The sequence below is a fragment of the Puccinia triticina genome, chromosome 9A (assembly GCF_026914185.1).
Source record: "Puccinia triticina chromosome 9A, complete sequence".
In the NCBI taxonomy this organism is placed as follows: Eukaryota; Fungi; Basidiomycota; class Pucciniomycetes; order Pucciniales; family Pucciniaceae; genus Puccinia; species Puccinia triticina.
The window spans coordinates 2,442,248-2,461,719 of NC_070566.1; the positions used below are offsets into that span (position 1 = coordinate 2,442,248).

At 45.5% G+C, this 19,472-nt stretch overlaps 2 protein-coding genes across 2 annotated transcripts; one reads left to right on the top strand and one right to left on the bottom strand.

Moving 5' to 3' along the window:
* Window positions 1–7,597: 7,597 nt before the first annotated feature.
* PtA15_9A258 (uncharacterized protein) lies at window positions 7,598–8,611 on the bottom strand (the record flags this gene model as incomplete). Its single annotated transcript, XM_053172448.1, has 6 exons — window positions 7,598–7,696; window positions 7,819–7,888; window positions 8,001–8,044; window positions 8,126–8,183; window positions 8,252–8,411; window positions 8,497–8,611. 6 exons carry the CDS (start codon window positions 8,609–8,611, stop codon window positions 7,598–7,600), a joined length of 546 nt encoding a protein of 181 aa, XP_053023688.1.
* A 553-nt stretch (window positions 8,612–9,164) lies between these two features.
* PtA15_9A259 (uncharacterized protein) lies at window positions 9,165–10,028 on the top strand (the record flags this gene model as incomplete). The annotated part of the gene is made up of 4 exons (XM_053172449.1): window positions 9,165–9,299; window positions 9,364–9,738; window positions 9,806–9,889; window positions 9,960–10,028. The coding sequence occupies 4 exons, from the start codon at window positions 9,165–9,167 to the stop codon at window positions 10,026–10,028; spliced, it is 663 nt and encodes a 220-aa protein (XP_053023689.1).
* Window positions 10,029–19,472: the final 9,444 nt, after the last annotated feature.

Here is a 19,472-nt window from a genome sequence, read left to right on the forward strand (position 1 = left end):
TGTCAAAAGCTCTTCAAGCATGCGGGTTACCATTGTCCGGACACCTCAAACAATTCCGACCTCCACGAGTTTCATTTCTCAGGATAAGTTTCCTGCTTGCTCTAGCTTGATTAGCTCTAGTGTGTGCGTGGTTCCAAATAATGTGTCTCTGATTTTGGACACATCCAAAGTTTATCTCTCATATATTAGTTTGTCTACTATATTTTTGTTGCCTTTCTGAAACATGTCTCAAGTGGCGTGTCTGTTCTGTCCTCAAATATATACCGTTGCTCTATGTCTGTGCTTCCAGACCCATCGCCCTTCCAGCTTCAATGCCTATGCCCACAGCGAGCCGCACACAATGAACGCCCATGGGCAGTCTTTTGTCAAACTTTAATGCCCCACTCTGCGGGGTGGAACAGAGGTCCGGCCCACGTTTGGTCGTCAAGGACAAGTCCAACAGCAGCAAATTCTTGCATTGGCTTCCAGTATTTGAGGAATTTTTCCTTCATTGGCTCAACAGTTTTGTGACTTGGGTACTGCTGAACTTAGAGGCTTTGGAGAATTGCTTCTCAATTCTCTTCATTATACGGTAAGTGTGGCTGGTGGTTGGCTACTGAGTCCCACTGACTTCTAAATTTGCTGTCAATGAACCAAAAAAAACATAAAATTGAGTAAAAATGAATGTGGGTTGAAAGCTGAAAGGCTCCAAAAATTATTTCATCACAGCCAGCTTGTCCCAGTCAAGAGAAGAAGGGCACACAAACTTTTTGTTGTCCATGGAAAGCTGCTGATAAGCTAGTTTTAGAGGGGCCAATGACTCAATCATGAGAAAAGTCACATCCCAGCGGGTTGGCACATATTTGGCTGGATGCTTAACCTTTGGATTGTGATTACATGACACCATCATACACTCAAACGTTTCCATTCTAGCTGACAAACCATGTATAAAATTGACACTCTCTCAGAGTTGCTCAACCGGACCACTGGCTTTCTTCAGGCCTTCCTTTACAACAAGGTTGATCACATGGGCTAAGCATTGTTAATCAACAAACTAAAGTTTTATTTCCAATAAGCTCTTCTGAAGAAATACACGCGATAAAATAAAGAAAAGAAGAAAAGAAAATATACCTGAAGGCAAGAATAACAATGATGATAGGCACGCAAGAGAATAGAAGGCACAAGACACAGGACAACAAGCTAAAAAGAAATTAATTTTAATATTAATGACCACAAGGAGAATGTGAATGAGAGTGATCAGTCTGAACCTATGAGTCAAATGAGATAGATTGATGATTGAGGTCAAAGTCAGTGAGTAGTCAAAAGAAGGGATATGACACAACGGTCAGGTTAAAGTTGACGGATTGTTGGAGGAAGGGATAAGACACAACAAAGGCAAAGATAAACTAGGAGTGATCAGAATCAAGATAAGATGGGATCAACTAATGATGATGTTGAGGTGGAGGAACAATCTTTGAAGATAAGTAAAGCTAGATGGAAGATGATGAAAGCTGCAGGTTCCCCAAGGGAAGGAAGTGTAGTCGAAGAAGGAAGGAGTTTGTATATCTAAGGTAGGGAGGTCTGAGCGGACTTCTTTCAGGGAGACTTTTGAGAGGACCAAGAGCCAAATGACTTCAGTTGAGACCGGGCTGCTAGAAGATCTACACCATGGAGCGCACCCAACTGCGGCTCAACGTGGGTTCCAATGTGGAGGCAACCCCCGCAACCCCGCCCTAAACTTTGGGCGCGCCTCTGAGCAGGAGGTCATGGGACCCATGGTTGGCACAACCCCTCACGTGGGCCCCACATGCAGAGCCCGCGGTCGGAGAACTGCCCACGGTGGCTCGCCGTGGGGCGCCACGGTCGGGGTCTGGTGAGCGGTTCAGGAATGGCTCAAAAAAAAATATGACTTGCTACCGGGATGGAACCCGGATCACAACTGCACCTTGAGGAGGAAGGCACTATCAGCCTTGCCAGCTTGGAAACCAGACATTTCTATGGTGGTCCCACAGATTATTGTGTCATAAAGACCGTTTTTCTAAGTTTTGTCAGACAAAGTCTGCAGATTTGGACAAGACTCATCCTTTTTTTTTTTGTAATTTCTCACTTATGTAGCCTTTTTCCAAACACGGAAAGAGGCTCAGAAAATATCTTTTTTTTTAAAAAAAAGAAGAACATTTTTGGGTTGGCCTAATGCGGGCTCAACCAGAGTGCAACATTGGTGTGCTACTCAGCGCCAGCCATTATTGGCTTGGCCCACCTGCTGAGTGAAGCTTTTTGGGCTCTTGTCATGCCCAACCAGCTTCCCCCGTGGGCACGCTGATCAGAGCCGGGATCGAACTTAACACAAGTCCCCTGCTGCGGGGTGCGCCAGCCATTTGGCTGGCTGGTTGGTTCGCGAAGCGAACCCCCCCCCCCCCCCCCCCCCCCGCAGGGGGGACTTGCGCCTTAGGTCGGCGAACCCGCGTGATGAGTTTCCCACCTTTTGGTGGGAGAAAACTTCAGCCTTGAATTACACAATGTCCTCAAAACTTTGAGAATGTCTGAGCAGGGTTTATGGAAGAGCTGCATCTTCCTGTCATCCAACCCAAACTCAGAAAAACTGCATAACCTTGTGATTTTATAATGATTTTTATAAAATCACACTTTGAACTTTTTTTTGCTTGAACGAGCAGTTTGAGCACCCCGCGCACACCAAAACAAGTCCTCAGGAGCTGAAAACAGACTGTTTTCAAAAATCATTATAAAATCAGTGAGGACCAGTACAACATGATACATAACACCAAAAGAAAGAAAAGAAGGAGGCCTTCATTTTCTGCCAAGGAAATTAGGTGGATAGGATCAAGGAAGCGGGTACAGGAGGAGGAAGTCAAAAAAGAGGGTTTTCCCGCGAAATCAAAAAACTCATCATGCGGGAATCCTGACTTACGGTATAGGCCTCCACTGGCGTGGACAGCTCCGCTGCTCGCTCCCGCTCCCGCCCAAAGGCCTAGTTAAGCTTGAGCCGGGATGGGTTGGCTGGGTTAGCCACGGCCGATCCATCCGACCCAGTGGTGGCTGAGTTGCCTTGCCCGCAGTGCTGGATGGGTTGAGTCAAGGGGGGCCCAACCAATCTTTGACACAATCCGATCCCGCGGTCAAAGTCTGGGTGGGCAGGTTGGCGCCCACCCGGGCCAACCTTTTGCCAACCGCGCTGTTGGGCCCACGTCAACCCAATCTCAAATTCAAGCGGTGGTGTAGAGGGATGTCACATGAATATCAACAAGCATTGGATATGGGAGTAGCTGGAGGTTGCAAGGCGATCTGGCACTCAAAATCAATCAGAAATGAATTGCTCGAGTCAAGAGATTGCCGCATCATTGTTTAAGGCTGTGACTCGAGCTGGCGCCCCGGGGTCTAACCCCGTGGTCTGACCCCGGGGCACCGGGTTCAGGACGACCCTCTGGAAAACCCCAAAGCCCCGGGGCATGGAAGGACTTCGGAGAGGGGGAAAGGGGACGGTGTCAGAGTCTTATTTTTGAGTTTTGTTTTGCATTCTATTGCCCATTTAACTATGTACAAGGTCCCGAGTTGTAATGAATCAGTAGAAAAAAGAATATTAAGAAACCTAGAATTGTCCTCCAAACATTTTGTACCACCCCTTGAGGCACAAAAGTTGTTCAATACTGCTAGCGCTGAGGGAAGATTGCTGCCAGGATACAACTTGTCGGCCTCCCAAAAAAACCCGTTCGGAAGTGGCACTTGTTGCTGGAATCAAAAGGTACTTGCGAGCCATCTGAGAGAGGACAGGATAGGTGCTTTGACAATTAGTATGCTAGGGGTTTGATTCCTTCTGCTTTGGTTTCCTCCTTCAAGTATTGCGTGATTTCAGCTTTGACACCCTTGACAGGCACGCTTGGTTGATACAACACCGCAGAAAAAAAACTTGTTTTGGGCTTCTTGGAGGAACTAGGGGGCTGGCTCTTCTTGTTTGCATCCTTTGCGCAAGATTTCAGATTTTCCTCAAACGCTTCGGCAACCGTGTGGAACGTTCTGAGGATGTCATCAACAGACAACTGGTAATGTTTGTATATGAAGCAAGAATGAGATTTCCAGAAGGTTGTCTTAAATTTTGGGTCTAGTATCATTGAAAATATATACAAGGGTTTGATGAGTGCATCGGTCAGATAATCGTTGATCTTTGCAATCATCTGCGCCGCTGGGTTGATGAGCTGTGCTTGATTGTAGAGGCCTCGCCTATTCAGATGGAGGTGTTCCATCAAGGATATGTAGACAGGGAGTGTTGCATTCAAGGTTAGGTAGTTCAATGCGCACAACATATCAGTTGCCTCGCTAAGAGGTTCAAGAAGTGTCATGATGTTTTTTGCTTGATTCCATTCTTCTGCGGTCAACCTAAAGGTGCGAGTCTCTGGTTGAGTTTGGCAGAAGTGATCACAAGATTCTTTGAGTAAGATAGCACAATGGAAAATTGCAAATGTTGAGTTCCATTGTGTTGACACATCAATATCAAGACACCGGATATGTTTTTTGTAGAGGTCCGGCTGAATCAAGCTGACAACCTTTTCAAAGCATTCATGGCACTGAGGCAAGAAACGAACCCAAGTACATAAGCTATGTATTCTCTTGAGAATTGTTTTCGCATTAATAGTCACACCATCCGGCTTGCTTGTCACATAACCAATACCCATCCGATTGGGAGTGGCTTGAGCTTGACCTTCTTGATTGTCTGGAGAGTCCGAGTCCATTTGGTCAGCCGTCAGCTCTTTGCCAACGTTGTTTTCATCTAAGGTTCCAAGGGCCAATATTCCTGCTTTGGCAGCAAGGTTGAGGACATGAGCAATGCAGCCAAGAAGATTGGTTGAGACGTTGAAATCCAGGATTTGAAGAGATAGCTCTTGTGCCATCCAATTGTTGGTCAAAGCATTATCAGCGGTGATTGTGTTGATTTTTTCCACACAATTGTACTTTTGAAGCACATCGTAGAATAATTCAGCAAACATTTTGCCTGTATGTTGGCCTGAGTGAAATTTCTTGGTCAGTTATTCAAGCTTTCTTCAAGAGATTTGAAGATTCCAAAGCTAAAAACTTACCCTCAATATGTGGCACTGCAAGTGTTAAATCTTTCATCTCATACTTCTTGTCAACGTAATGAGCCGTTACCGCCATGAAAGCGGTGACATTGGGAGCTGTCCATGCATCAGTTGTAAAGGAGATCCAGTCTTGCTTTGCGAGAAAATTTAACTTGAGTGTCTCTTGTGATTGAAGATAAACTTGCATAAGGTGGTTGGAGATCCCAGATCGGCTGACATTGGTCATCAGAGGCATGGCCCCTTGATTGAGCAGGGCAACTAGTTCATGGAACAACTTTTGTTCAACCACAGCAAAAGGTAGATCACTGTCAGCTATAAAATATGCGAGTGCATTCCTGAGCGAGTCATTGTCAAGCTCAACCTGAAAAGAAAACTCAGTGTGTGTCAGTCAAATTTAGAAAGGGATGAAAAATTCCCCCAAATCTAACTCACTTGGGGTTTCAAATTACCCGACTTTGACCACTTCTCAATATCCATGTGCAATGACTTCTTTGTCTTCTTCAGAAGTTTTGGATCCGCAAGTTGGTGCATGGTCATAAGATGGCCATGGAAGCTTTTTGTACTTCCACTTTTATCTTTCTTGATCCTCGTCGCACAAATCTTTCCAGTCTTTCAAACAACTTGACATATAGCCTTGGTTCCGTCCTCCGTTGGCTTGAAATAGTTCCAAACCCAACTACGTTTGATACATTGGGATGGAGTAGTTTCTTCATCACTGTCGTCTAGTTTGATGAAATTGGTGGCTGACAATGCAGAGGATTCTGGCTGAGACAAGAGTAGATTGGAGGGCTTTCTACTCATCTTCTTTAGTTTAATTGAGAATAAGGTCAAAAATGCTTATCTATAATCTCTCTGTTATCTGTTAGACACCTCTGAAACCCAAAGTTACGCTCACATTAGCCCTAACTAGGGCAAAATCCAGCTACCAGACCATTGCCCACTGCGGTGATAATAATTGAAAAAAAAGGTAAACCCCGGGGCTTTGGGGTTTGGGATGACCCTCAGACCCCGTCCCGAACCCTGGGTAACAGCCTTATCATTTTTGCTGGCATTATCAGAGCATCTCCACCCGGGGAGGTAAACCGGGTTGCTATCCCGCGTTTACCAACCCGAACCCAAAAAACACCACCCACCCGGGGTGGCAAATGAGTTTCTATTTTGCCTCTGGAGGTAAAAATTGGCATTGGGTTGCTACATATGGCAACCCAATAGCAACTCAATAGCAACTCCTCCTGGCTCATCCCCCCTCAACACTCATCAACTCAAGTGCATAGACATGTCATACAACAACCCATAAGGTAAGTTTTACATCAAAAAGTAATATAAAAAACAAAAATCAACCTATGAGAGCTGTCAACAACTGTATTCCAGTCATTGAGAGCATGAATATTGACAACTGGCTTTACAGGTCATCAAAAGCTTTGCCAGCTATACACTCACTAAGAGCTTTGTAAAGCTCTTGATGACCGGTATAACCGGTTGTCCATAGCTTTGCAAGCTAGCAATGACCGGTTCAAGAGCTTGCAAAGCTATGGACGACCAGTTATACCAGTCATCGAGAGCTTGCAAAGCTATGGACAACCAGTTATACCGGTCATCAAGAGCTTGCAAAGCTATGGACAACCAGCTATACCGGTCATTGAGAGCTTGCAAAGCTATGGACAACCAGTTATACTGGTTCCATAGCTTTGCAAGCTATTGACGGCTGGATATAACGGTCATCAATAGGTTTGCAAGCCATTGACGACTGGTTTTAACGGTAATCAATAGTTTTGCAAGCTATTGAGGACCAATTATAATGGTTGTCAACAGTTTTCACTCAACAATTGGTCATATCATCAATAGCTTTGCAAGCTATCAACAACCGGTTACAATGGTCATGGACGGCTTTGCAAGCTATCAATGACCATCTACATATATAGGGCTTTTAATGGGTCATGAAGGAGTGTGTTGGGGTGCTTCCTTATGTAAATATTATAGCAACCACGGGTGCGTGCCAGAGCCGTGCGGGTTGCTATATGCAAAACATGAGTTGCCATTGCGGTGTTTTAGCAACCCGAGTTTACCTCCCCGGGTGGAGATGCTCTCAAGAGTTACAAAAGCAACCTTACTGAGTGCTTTCCATTCAACTAAGGTTTGCGCTATACAAAAGTCTCTCCTTCGGAGATTCGCCTTGCAACAGCGCTTGCGCGCCTCTGATTGAGGGACTTAGCTAAATTTGGTCTTATGCAAGCTATACAAGGGTTCCAAAATCAAAAAGAACGGCTGGCTAATAGGGGGGTTCACAATAGGATAAAAATAAAACTTTAGAGCTAATTTTAAGGCCTTTATGAACAATTTTTTAAAAAATGAAGAACTTGCTCTGTTTCTCAGGGGACACCCAGTCCTGTACATCTTGCCAGATTTTTAACAATTGGTTGATAAAGGGCTTAAAATTGACTCTGAAGTTTTATTTTTATCCTATTGTGAACCCCCCTAATACATCGAGCAGAAAAATGAAAGGGTGATCAAACCAAAGGAGGCACAGTTTACTTCCTTGACTGACACTTTGTGCCATTGCCTTGAGAAATTAGCAGTGTGAATGGAGCAATATTGCTGTCATGAGAATCTTCTTCAGAGTACGCCGCCTGTTGGTAGGAGACATCATTCCATGAAGAAAAGAAAATACATATTTCTTGAGCTCGAGAATCGCGTCGGGTCACAGATTGGGAGATAAATCAAAGATGATAATATTTTAGACTGGACTGACATTACTGGACTTGTTCAATGCACAAGCTTTCAAAATTGCGACAGTCATCTGGCGAAGTCGATCCGCGGGTCTAAATTAAGATAAGAAATAGCAGCTCTTAGCAGCTTTGCCCAACTACCACATGTATGGATTCCGGAGATCAAATTCCAAGGAAATTTTGGCGCCCAAGCAGGCTAACTTACGCAGTGGACAAGAGTAAATCCCCGTTATTTCTTACAAGAGACATCTGCAAATGTTTTCAGGTTTAAGCAGAAGTTTATAAATAATAATAAAAAAAGTCGCGATATGGCTTGTTTTTCTGACTCACTTTGCAGGTACTGCACGTCACTTCACGTATATGGTAGCTTGAAATTTGCTTTGCCGCTCTGGATATTGAGGCAAGTCGGTCAGTTGAATTCACTCCACAAACGTAATGATTGTCGCAGCGACTCACGATAGACAATCTTTGCTCTTGTAAGTCTCTTGCTGGCCCTCTGCATTCGTGCAAGTGACCTGACGTGGGTAGGGATAGTGTCCAGCCAGTGCGACTCCTCGGCGCGATATATGAGTTCCTTGCTGAACAATGCTCATGATGGAAGTTGCTGGTGTCATATCTGGAGACAAACGCTTGTAAGCAACACGTGATCCGGAGTCGTTCGGCCCCGTTAGTTCCCAAGCTCGATGGAAGTTCAAACTCGCCTAGACTCTGAACCTCTGTCGAGAGCCGCTGGAGAGATTCGGCATCCTCTGCAGTAAGCCGCAGTGCCAAGCTGCTCACGAGTATGGCGTTGATCAAGGCTTGCAAGTACTTCATCCTAGTCGGGAGCTACCTCGTCCAGCGAAGTTCACCGGCAAGAAAAGGAAAATGACAGGATACAATTAACTTGATCCTGGTACAGCCATGTGAGGGAATTCACATCGAAATGGAACGGCACAGGCTCAGAACAATGGATCTGCTTGCTCGTCATGTTCACTGTCGATCAATCAAAAAAACGTATCCGTGGATCCGTTGATCAATTTGGAGCTCTGTTTGTGCCCTCGGGGAGCCTCGGGGATTGCGATCTTGTGGCGCGCGGAAGACGGGGGGACGCTGCGGCGGGCGCCGGGTTCAGCGGAGGGCTTAGGTTAACCTATTCGACTCGCTTAGGTTTCCCGACTCTCACCACGCCCCGCTCAGCTCATCCTGGCTAAACACACCCTGCCCAGCCCAGCCTCGAGCCCGAGCACGATCCGACCCCGACCAGGTGAGTGAACCGGTCTCCGCGTCAGCCAAACTGCAACTATCTCCCCTTCTCACAACATGTCTTCGCTAACATCCCCTCTCTCGGCTCTATCCAACACCCAGCACCGAAGCACTCTCCTTCAAGATGGGCCGAAGACCAGCGAAGTGCTACCGATACTGCAAGAACAAACCCTACCCTAAATCTCGATATGTCCGTAGTTGCCCGGACTCGAAGATCCGAATCTTCGATCTAGGACGCAAGAAGGCCAACGTTGATGACGTGAGTGAATTGAGCAGGATCTTCGTGTGCTGAACATTCCCCAATCTGACCACTTCCACCACAGTTCCCGTTCTGCGCGCACTTGGTCTCCAACGAGAAGGAGCAATTGTCATCGGAAGCCTTGGAAGCCGCCCGTATTACCTGCAACAAATACGTCACCAAGACCTCTGGAAAGGATTCTTTCCATCTCCGTGTCCGAGCTCATCCTTTCCATGTCGTACGTATCAACAAGATGTTATCGTGCGCTGGAGCCGATCGACTCCAAACTGGTATGCGTGGTGCTTGGGGAAAACCTTACGGTACCGTCGCCCGAGTCAACATCGGCCAAATCTTGCTCAGTATTCGGTGCAAGGACTCCAACAAGGCCGTCGTTATGGAGGCTTTGCGACGTGCGCAGTACAAGTTCCCCGGTCAACAAAAGATCATTGTCTCTAAGAAGGTCGGTTCTTTATCCTATTCTCCTTCGCCCTACCAAGCCATTACTGACCACGGACCTTGATCTTTAGTGGGGTTTCACCGATCTTTCGCGTGCCGACTACCAAAAACTTCGGGGTGAAGGACGCATCAGGCTGGACGGTGCCTATGTCCAAGTCAGTAGCTTTTTGTCGTATCAAGATCAGCAGCAAAAACTTACCTCTGTCCCTTCATGTGCGCTCCCAGTTTCACAAGGCTGCTGGACCGGTTCTCACCAACTTGTCTCGAGGTGCACCCTCTCTTGTTGAGGCCTAGTTTTAGTCTTCGTCACTACCCAATGTAATCTCGATTGACCTTTGACTGCAAGCTTCAATGAACACTTGCATCATCTCTAGGGTTGAGAATGGACCGGTTTTGGGCAGGCTGACTCAAATTCTTTGGCCCGACCAATGTCCGAACACATGCATGGGTAGGCGTCCGTGAGATTCTTGGAATGAGTTTTAACCCCGTGTCCAAGTCCCTCCTGGAGGCAAAGGCCCGCCTCCGAAAGAGCGAGTGGAAGCATGTCAATGGACCCGTTGTTGCCCAACCTGAGTCTAACTTAGCCGGAGCTGCTGACTCCTGAGAGAGCTGCCAAAATTAATGGGAGCTGATCAACCTTTCTTGGCAGCTTGGCCCGGGCGGAATATGGTTTCAAAGTCAAAGCATCCCATTGCCTCTGTGTACCCAGCTAAAGCTGTAACCCTGGGTTCCGGACGGCTCATCTTGACGCCTGTATCTGAGTGAGCTTAACAAAGCCTCACTGTGAGAGCCCCGAAGGGGCAGCCCCGCAGGGTCTCTGTCTCACAGAGAGGCTTACCTGGAAAAACCTGTACCTGGCCTGAGAGCCCCAGGAATATCCGCCTGTATTAGGCTTTTTTTCACATTTTCCTTTTTTAAAGATCAACCGTTCATCTGTTGAAGTCGCCCCTCGGGACTTAAGGAGTGCTCGGCATTGCGCTTCTTTTGATGCAATTTGAGCCTTGTAGCTCCCAATATAAGGCCTGATCCTCCCGGTTGAAATTTCCAATCATGGAGGAAAAGTGGCCGTGTAGGGAGTGAGATTTACTGTACAGAACTGTACAACTCTATTAGTCATCTCAAAGGATTCTCGGAAAGTGAGCTCCTTTGAGCCAATCTCCAGCTCATGGGAGGAGGGCAATGGTGGCAGGCCTACCACCAATTTGAAGAGGAGATGCAGGTCTTTCACCGGTTCAAGAGGCGGGCAACATGCCCTCTGGGAAGTGGGGGATTTGGGGGCACGAAGTTGGCCACCTGCAAAAAACACCAACTGCACGCAGGGCTCTCACGCCAGGAATCGTGGATTGCACGCAAGTCCCTCCCTGACGGGAGGTCGCACTTTGTGCAAGGTGCTTCGCGCCCCTGCCCCCCGGCAGGCAAGGGACTTGTGCTAAGTTTGGTATCTGAGTTGACCCGGGTAGACACCAAAGCACCTGGGTGTTCATCTTTTTTTTGGGTCACCAGCACTGCAGACTGCTCCTCAAACCCTCAGAACATCTCCCTGCAGCTGCACCGCGCCATGAAGAGGCCAGGAAGCAAAACTCGGCTCAACCTACCCCCAAGCCAGCAACACTCACCCCGCGCAAATAGGTGTCATGAACTTCCAACATGCTACCTTGTCATGCATCATTACAGGTTGCACCTCAGCGTACCGTAACACACACAAATTACATGACATGGATTCATGTACAGCACATGCAATCATCATGTCAATTGTCCACAAGACTATAACCACCCTCTATGGGATTGCACATCTCAAACCCATACTCCATACATCACTGCCAGCCATTTCAGGCACAGCATCATACTATCCACATCACATTCCCAACACAACAATCATGTGGACAAAAACAGTCTGGCTATATTCCTAGTCAGTCCCAGTCCAGGATCCCTGTTGTATACATTTCTAAGCTGCCCATCATGTATTTCCATTCATAAACTGCCCATAACTTCCCATAATGCTACATCTACACTCACATAATGCAGATGTAGATAAAAAAAATCACATAATACATAACAATAAGTACTGTATGTAAATCACAGCTTGTTGTAATCCTCACTGAACCTGGTCAACTCCGAAATACCCACCTTCTTGCTGCAGCCCACCTCAACCACTTCAACATGTCTTGTCCCTGCCCATGTACCTTGTGCACCGTCAAGTTTAAAGGTAACGGCCCAGTTGTCCCACAGCGCACCATTACAAACCATCTGAAGAAGGAAAAACAACCATGCCAAACTGCTTTGTCCTCACAAGAAATCAGAATCTATCAGCAAGAAATTGATGATGCTAAAGTCAAGGCTGCTTCAACTACCGGCGAGTCCATCTCTCTTTATTTTATTTTTCAGGGACCATAACTAACTGCTGTTTGCTGAACTCTTAGACATCAAACCACCTGCTTGCTCAGACAACAATTGGATTTTCCTAGCGCTTGTACTGATTGTTTACCTACATGTCATATGTGGATTATCCATGAAAGAAGCAAACACAATGTTGGTAGCCATGAAGACCGTCTTTGAAAGTTTTGACATCAACAAAAGCAACGCTAACCAACTCAAAAAGATTGGCAAGTTCCCTATAGACGTTCGTACTGCTTTATCCCTTCTTGATATTACCCCACCAATCCAGCGCACTCTTTGCTGCCCTCAATGCTTCAAAATCTACGACTTAACAAACAAAGAAGTACAGTGTAGTTTCAAACACACTTCAAGAAGCCGCATCTGCGGTGCTCCATTATTCTCCAGCAACAACCTTCCTTGCTGGCAAGACTCAACCCAAAATTTTGGTATTTGGATTGAGAAGTTTCTTAAGCGTGAGGGGATTGAAAAATTGCTTTCTCAATCACTTGATCCTTTGCACTTGTCACAGGAGCCTGGTGTTATGGGCTGCCTTTGGGATGGATTGATATGGAACTTGTTCCTGGACTTGAAGGGAGAAAAATTTCATTGCCGAGTCGGCAACATTTTGTTTGGGATTTATGTGGATTGGTTCAACCCCGGTGGAAACAAGATATCCGGCAAGCATAGGAGCGTTGGTGTCATCCTTTTATTCTGCTTATCTCTACCAGCAAGTCACCGCTATCAACTTCAAAATATCTTTTTCGTGGGAATAACTCCGGGGCCGTCGGAGCCATCAGTCTTGCAGATGAACAATGTCCTTGGATTCTTGGTTGAGGAACTGAAAGAGTTCTGCGATCCCGGTTGCTTAGTCTCTTCTCACAAACACCCGGAGGGTCTACACGTCCAAGTCGCACTTATTGCTGCAGTTTGCAACTTACCAGCTATCCAAAAAGTCATCGGCTATGCATCACACTTGGCCACTCCGTTTTGTTCTTTCTTTTACCTTACTTGGGAAGAAAGGGGGTCTCTAAACCATGGTTTGTGGAAAGTTTGGACGTTTGAAGGACACAAAGAGGAATCTGAAGCGTGGAAAGCTGCAACCACCCATGCCATACAAGAATAGTTGGTCAAGAAGAATGGTGTTTGTTGGTCAATTCTAAATGAGCTTGAGTACTGGAATCTAACCAATTTTGTTGTTGTCAATCCAATGCACTTATTATCTGGAATGCTTGAATGGCATGCATGCTGAGTTTGGTGCCTTGACAACCACAATTAAAAACAAAAAAAAAGAACAAATCAGCAATGTAGCCGTGCTACAATTTGTCACGCAACAGGCGCCCATACTATGGGCGCACTGTATGCGCTAGAGGTTCCTGGCTCTGGCTCCAGCCCCATTACAGGCCAGGAGTTACGGATGCCGAAGGCCTTGCATGTAGCATGCAAGGGGTAGTTTCTTTTGCCTTGTTTCCTTTTCTGTTTCTATACCAGACACGACATCATGTACGCATCTGTATCCCTGTACCATTGAATTCTCACTCAACGGCTCTTTCTGCTTGTGTCATGTTTTCTTCCTGTCATTGGCTCTTATATCAGAGCCGCTCTTGTGTCTGTTTTTCCCTCTCTCATCCATCTGCATCAAGTGGAAATCCAGACTGCTCTTCCTTTTTGTTCTGTTAGAGCCGCGTGTAGCCTTTGCTCCGCCGCAGACCCACTTCATCCTTTCCTGTAGCGCGCCCCGCTGTGGTATGCTTTATGGTTACCCATCTATCCCATTTCAAAATTTCCTTTTTTCTCTCATATGTACACTCTCAAATCAACCAATACGGCAACACCACTGGATTCTACGGCCAAAAACTACACAGGACACCATGGACAACACACCTTACACCCCTCTGGATCAGAAGATACAACCCCTTCAAGACACCATCATTCAGTTACATACACACAAAAAAACCATGCTCAGGTCATGTAATCCGTTACATGAACCACACTTACCCAGGACATGTAATCTTTTACATGGACCACCCTGACAGCTTGTCTAAACCTTTACATATACTTTACCTCATCAGCTGCACTCATTTCATTGTGCAATGCACATGTCATGCAGAGTCATGCAGTGTTATGCACACTTGATGGAGGCTTATGCAGTCTTATGCAGGTGCATGCAGACTAGTGGGATAGGGGCTGCAGTCTGACAGTTGACAGATGACATCATGCAGGTGTCAAGATAGCAAAAACCCCTCATGCAGCTTGCAGATGACATCATTTGACAAGCCAGGCCAGCTAAAACACCTCACCTCCTGTCTCTCACTAGCTAAATTCCCTCATATGACATCATGACCTCATGTGATCTGTCAACCACCAGCCAAAATACCTCATTGTAGCTTTCAAGTCAGCTAAAACCCCTCATTCTCTTGTTCCCCTGGAGCTAAAATCCCTCACTCTTTTCTATTTGAGGAGGCTCTCCTCCCCCAAGTTGTAATTTCTCTCAGCAAACTACTTGCACTCAGCTTACCCCATAACAGTACAATACTTGCTCACTCTACAATATTAGCCCCACTCTATATTGTGGTTTTACACCCTTACATACAAATTAAATCCTCATTACAACACTTACACATCAGCTACATCACCATAACCCTTAAGCCACCTGCTCAAAGTAGGCTATCTTTTGATACACCTCCACTATCACTACATAAACCTTCCAATCATAGGTTGGGGGGCTTGTTTTAGTGTCTAGTGAGCCAGGAAAGGCAGAGGTAACCTCATTCATCCCTTTCCGCACTCAGCAAAAGGTTCTCAGGAACACTTTTGAGCTTTACACCGCTACAGCAAGCCGGTTGCCCAGGACTACTTTGACAAGAATGAATACCAAGAACTCCGACACACCGAACGTCACGGGAACGATACATTGATCAACTTACAGTCGTTGCAAGAAGCTCTGATGGACATTGACGAGGAGATGGAAATGAATGATAACACAATCAATTCATTTGAGTTTGATTCAAACAACCTGAAGAAAATCCGCCAAGTGATAGCTCTGACAAAGATCCCTTCATGGCTGAACCGACCATCCCCAGTCTTTGGAGATGCTTCAGCAGGAAAAGTACGTTCAGCCAATTGGATCACTCTTTTCACCATCTTCTTGCCATTTGCCATGGTGGAAATTTACAAGTCCACTTCCAGTGAATTCAAGGAATCCTGATATCATCTTTCTATGATGACCAAGCTTGCAATGGAGTACAGAATTGATGAATCCAAAATCCAACGGTATCTTTTCCACCTCACCTTGTATTGATCCAATATTCAAGAAACGTACCCTGATCTCAAACCAACACCAAATCAGCACATGGCCTTTCATGTGCCAAAGCAACACCGCTCATTTTGTCCAGCCAACTCTCTCGCATCATGGCATTTTGAACAGATAAATGGTATCCTCCAGCAAGCATCTACTAACAACAAAATAAGTAAGTTCTTTTCTTTTTGTCTTAGTCCAATATAATATCCTGAAAGATTAAATCTCATTTTATTCTAGATGAAATGGACTTTACATTTTTGAGGCATGCGGCAAGAGCGTCCTCTCTGGCGCAATGATGGAATTGTCTCACTTACCTTCCGTGGTGACTAAAATGGCTCCCTTCTTTAGTCAGCAGAAGAAGTTGCGCTCACTCCTTGGAGATATGAACAAATTTGAATCAAAGGACAAAATTGTTGAAGAGAAGGATCTAGCTAAATTCAAAACAAACTTCAAAGTCCCAGCCCATCTTTATCCAAGGATGATTGATTGTCTGAATTCAACTTACAGAAATTCAAACAGAGGCTCTTTTGTTGATGAGAGGAAAGGCAAAATCACTCAATCGGATACTGTAGTCCCATCTCTTGCAAAATCAATCCACAGCGTAAAACACCATGGACTGACTTACACCGATTGGCTTGACAAGGGTAGTAGTATAATTAAGTACAACTCAAGAATTCAACCCAATTGCTTTGGAAAAATTGTCCGTTGTAAGACTCAAAAGTGGTTGTGAAACCCTTTTGCTGAATGGAGAAGGGGATGAAGGAGTTGCAAGCTCTGCCCTTCTATACTACCAGCTACAAGACCCACCAAGCTCCACTTGGCAAGTTTTAATAAGGTGATAGGAGTGGATGCTCAAGATGAGTTTGTTCGATACACCGTATAAAGAGTTGTTATTGATATATGAGGGTTGTTATGAGTAAAGTTGTAAGTTGTAAGTGTCAAGAGTACAAGGTGGTGAGTGAAGCACTGATGAGTAATAAACTGAGGAACAAAATTGGAGGGGGGAGAGAGCTCCTTATATAGAAAAATGTGAGGGATTTTAGCTCCAGGGCATCTCCAGTGAGGGATTTTTGCTGGCTTGGTCTGTGTACAATTTATGCAAGGAGTGCATGCATGATGCAGGGAACAATGGCATGTGATGCAATAAAACCAAACAAAAGTCACTGCAAGAAAAACTCTAGAAACTGCTTGCAGTTGAGATGCAGCAAGCTTCAATCAAGGCTCAGCTCAAGCTGGAGTCAAGCACTCAAATTCCATGCTGGTGCACCTTGAGTGTGTACCTTGTTCAGCATTTCAATGTTGAACATGCTGTAGTGCTCATGCAGTAGGCTGAGGCAAATGAGCATCCCCCTGAGCACCCTTTTGTTTTATTTTATTAAAAACTCCATGCGCCATTGAATCCAGCCAGAATAACATAAAAAGGGTATGTCAGTTGAGATGCAGCAAGCTTCAATCAAGGCTCAGCTCAAGCTGGAGTCAAGCACTCAAATTCCATGCTGGTGCACCTTGAGTGTGTACCTTGTTCAGCATTTCAATGTTGAACATGCTGTAGTGCTCATGCAGTAGGCTGAGGCAAATGAGCATCCCCCTGAGCACCCTTTTGTTTTATTTTATTAAAAACTCCATGCGCCATTGAATCCAGCCAGAATAACATAAAAAGGGTATGTACACATGAAAGGGATATGTACAGATGAAAGAAATATGTACACATGAAAGGGGAATGTGATGAGGTGTATTAACATATAAAAGGGATATGTACACAAGATGAAAGGGGTATGTATGCATGAAAGGGGTATTCATGCATGAAAGGGGTATGTGCAGTAAGGGGTATTTGCACATGAAAGGGATATGTAAACATCAAAGGGGTATGTAAACCTGAATGATGAAAGGGGTATTGGAAGGGATATACACACATGGAAGGGGTATGTGCACATAAAGGGCTATGTACACATTATGAAAGGGGTGAATGCATACAAAAGGGATATGTGCACATGAAAGGGGTATGTGCACATGAAAGGGGAATTTTCACATGAAAGGGGAATTTGCACAGGTATCAACTCCTGTACTCAGTTTTTTGTACCTAGACTCACTCTTGCATAAATGAGGCAATGTGCATGGAATCAACCAGTGCTTGATTCATGCATGAGGTACAGCTTGCCTTGAGCTCTTGCATCTCAACTGCAAGCAGTTTCTAGAGTTTTTCTTGCAGTGAGTGGAGGTGAAAGTTCTAGACTGCGGAGAACAATGCGATGATATCGCTTGTGGAGTTCGCTCGATTGCAGAGCTGATGCGGTGTCCATGTTCAACGCTGAGTTCAATTTGAGTGGTTGTATCAATGACGCAAGATTTCTCGTTTGGTTCGGAACAAACAAAGTGTCTCGTAGTGTGATTACTTGTCTCGTTTCAAGATGTGGATGAGCAGTTCCTCGAGCTACAGCCAGTTTTACCGAGCGGCTTCCCGTGATGGTGCTTATATGGGCTGAGGTTGTGCCTCCCTACACTGCAGATGATAGGCGGACCGGTCGGCTTGCGTGGATTCCGATCAGCTAGAGAAGACTGTTGAGGTGGAAAAGCAAGTGAGGATATCCAGGCGTTTGATTTTGTCTTCCTTATCCTGCTGTTGATAAATCAGGCTTGTATTCCAGATTGTGTTCAAACACAAAAGGGTCTTGGATAAATGTGAGGGACCATTGAAAAGAGTGGGCAAAGATTGTGTTTGTCAGAGAAGAGGGCCTAGTTCATGGTGGTCAATGGTTGAGCTCTTGTGGCATCTGAGACATGACACAAATGAGCTGAACTGGGTCTCTAGTGCATCAGTACGGCTATTGAGACCCAATTCAGCTGACAAAGACTGGGTGGTAGCCGGGAGCGCCAAGCGCTAGGTAAGGTGTGCAATATTGTGTTGTTCTCTCTCTTCGTCGATGAATCGATCAACCAGTGGTTTGACTTGCTCCGCTGCTCTCAACCAAGGGGGTAAGTAATTTTTGGTTCAAAACAAGATCATCCCCCGAGTTATTGGAAAACCCATTGGAGTAATCGTCCTTAGAATTGCAGCAAGTCATCAAGAATTGTGGAGTGAAACTTAGTTCATAGGCAGGAGAATAAGAACTATTGTTGTTATCTTTAAAGGGCTCGGTGGTTTCTTGGTTGTTCCATGATGAAATATTCAAGTCTGATGGGCAATGGCATTCCCTGATAGTCACAATGATACCAGGACAAATTGACAATGGCAACTGTCTATGGGCTGCAATGACTGGCGATGAGCTGGGTTCTGATTCATTCATCACCTTCCAATTGATTGCAGATTCATGTTGACCGATGTTCCTGAGCTTCACAGTAATTTCTTTGGGTTACGCGAGAGCATTGCAGATGAGTTCGTCCGGTAATTGGAGACTGATCTAGATGAATTCAACCAGGCTTTCTTCTAGTTGCATGCGCTTCATATCTTTGTTAAAGTGTTCCGGCATAGGCGCTTTGAGATAAGAGTCGTCGAGGATGGAGATGCATCTATTGTTTCCCTTTGCCACCATTCGCGCTCTGATTTTGAGTGCCCAGCATGGTGTCCTGCTTTCAGTTATTGATTGAGGAAATTTTTCCAAGCAATCTGAGAATGTAAATCTAAAAGAATTGGAATAACTGAAATTTATTGCTTGTTAGAGTTATAACTACAAGTGTCTAAGTGATAGACAGTAATAGAGCGTAGCTAGATGTACCTGAAAGCAGAACAAAAACTGCCTGGGCTACTGGGGTGGTTGGGGTTGTTTTGGCTTTAGACAAAGAAGGAAAAGTTGTGAAGGTGGGATGTACGGCGATCCAAGCGCAAGGGACGATCCTGTGTAGCCAGCATCGGTCCTCACACATTCAGCTTTCCTTTCCTTTCTTGGTTGTCTGTTCTGCTTCTTAACTCACGGGTGTGAGCCGGCTATCTGAGTAGCTTGGTTTTGTTCTGGCAGAATGGGTCCGCTGAGTCTTGGGCTGCTTAACAAACAAGGTTCGTCTGGTTTAGCTTGGAGCTTCTTTCTGTGTTTTGATGGAAGAATCCACTGGGCTTACGGGTTGCTGAC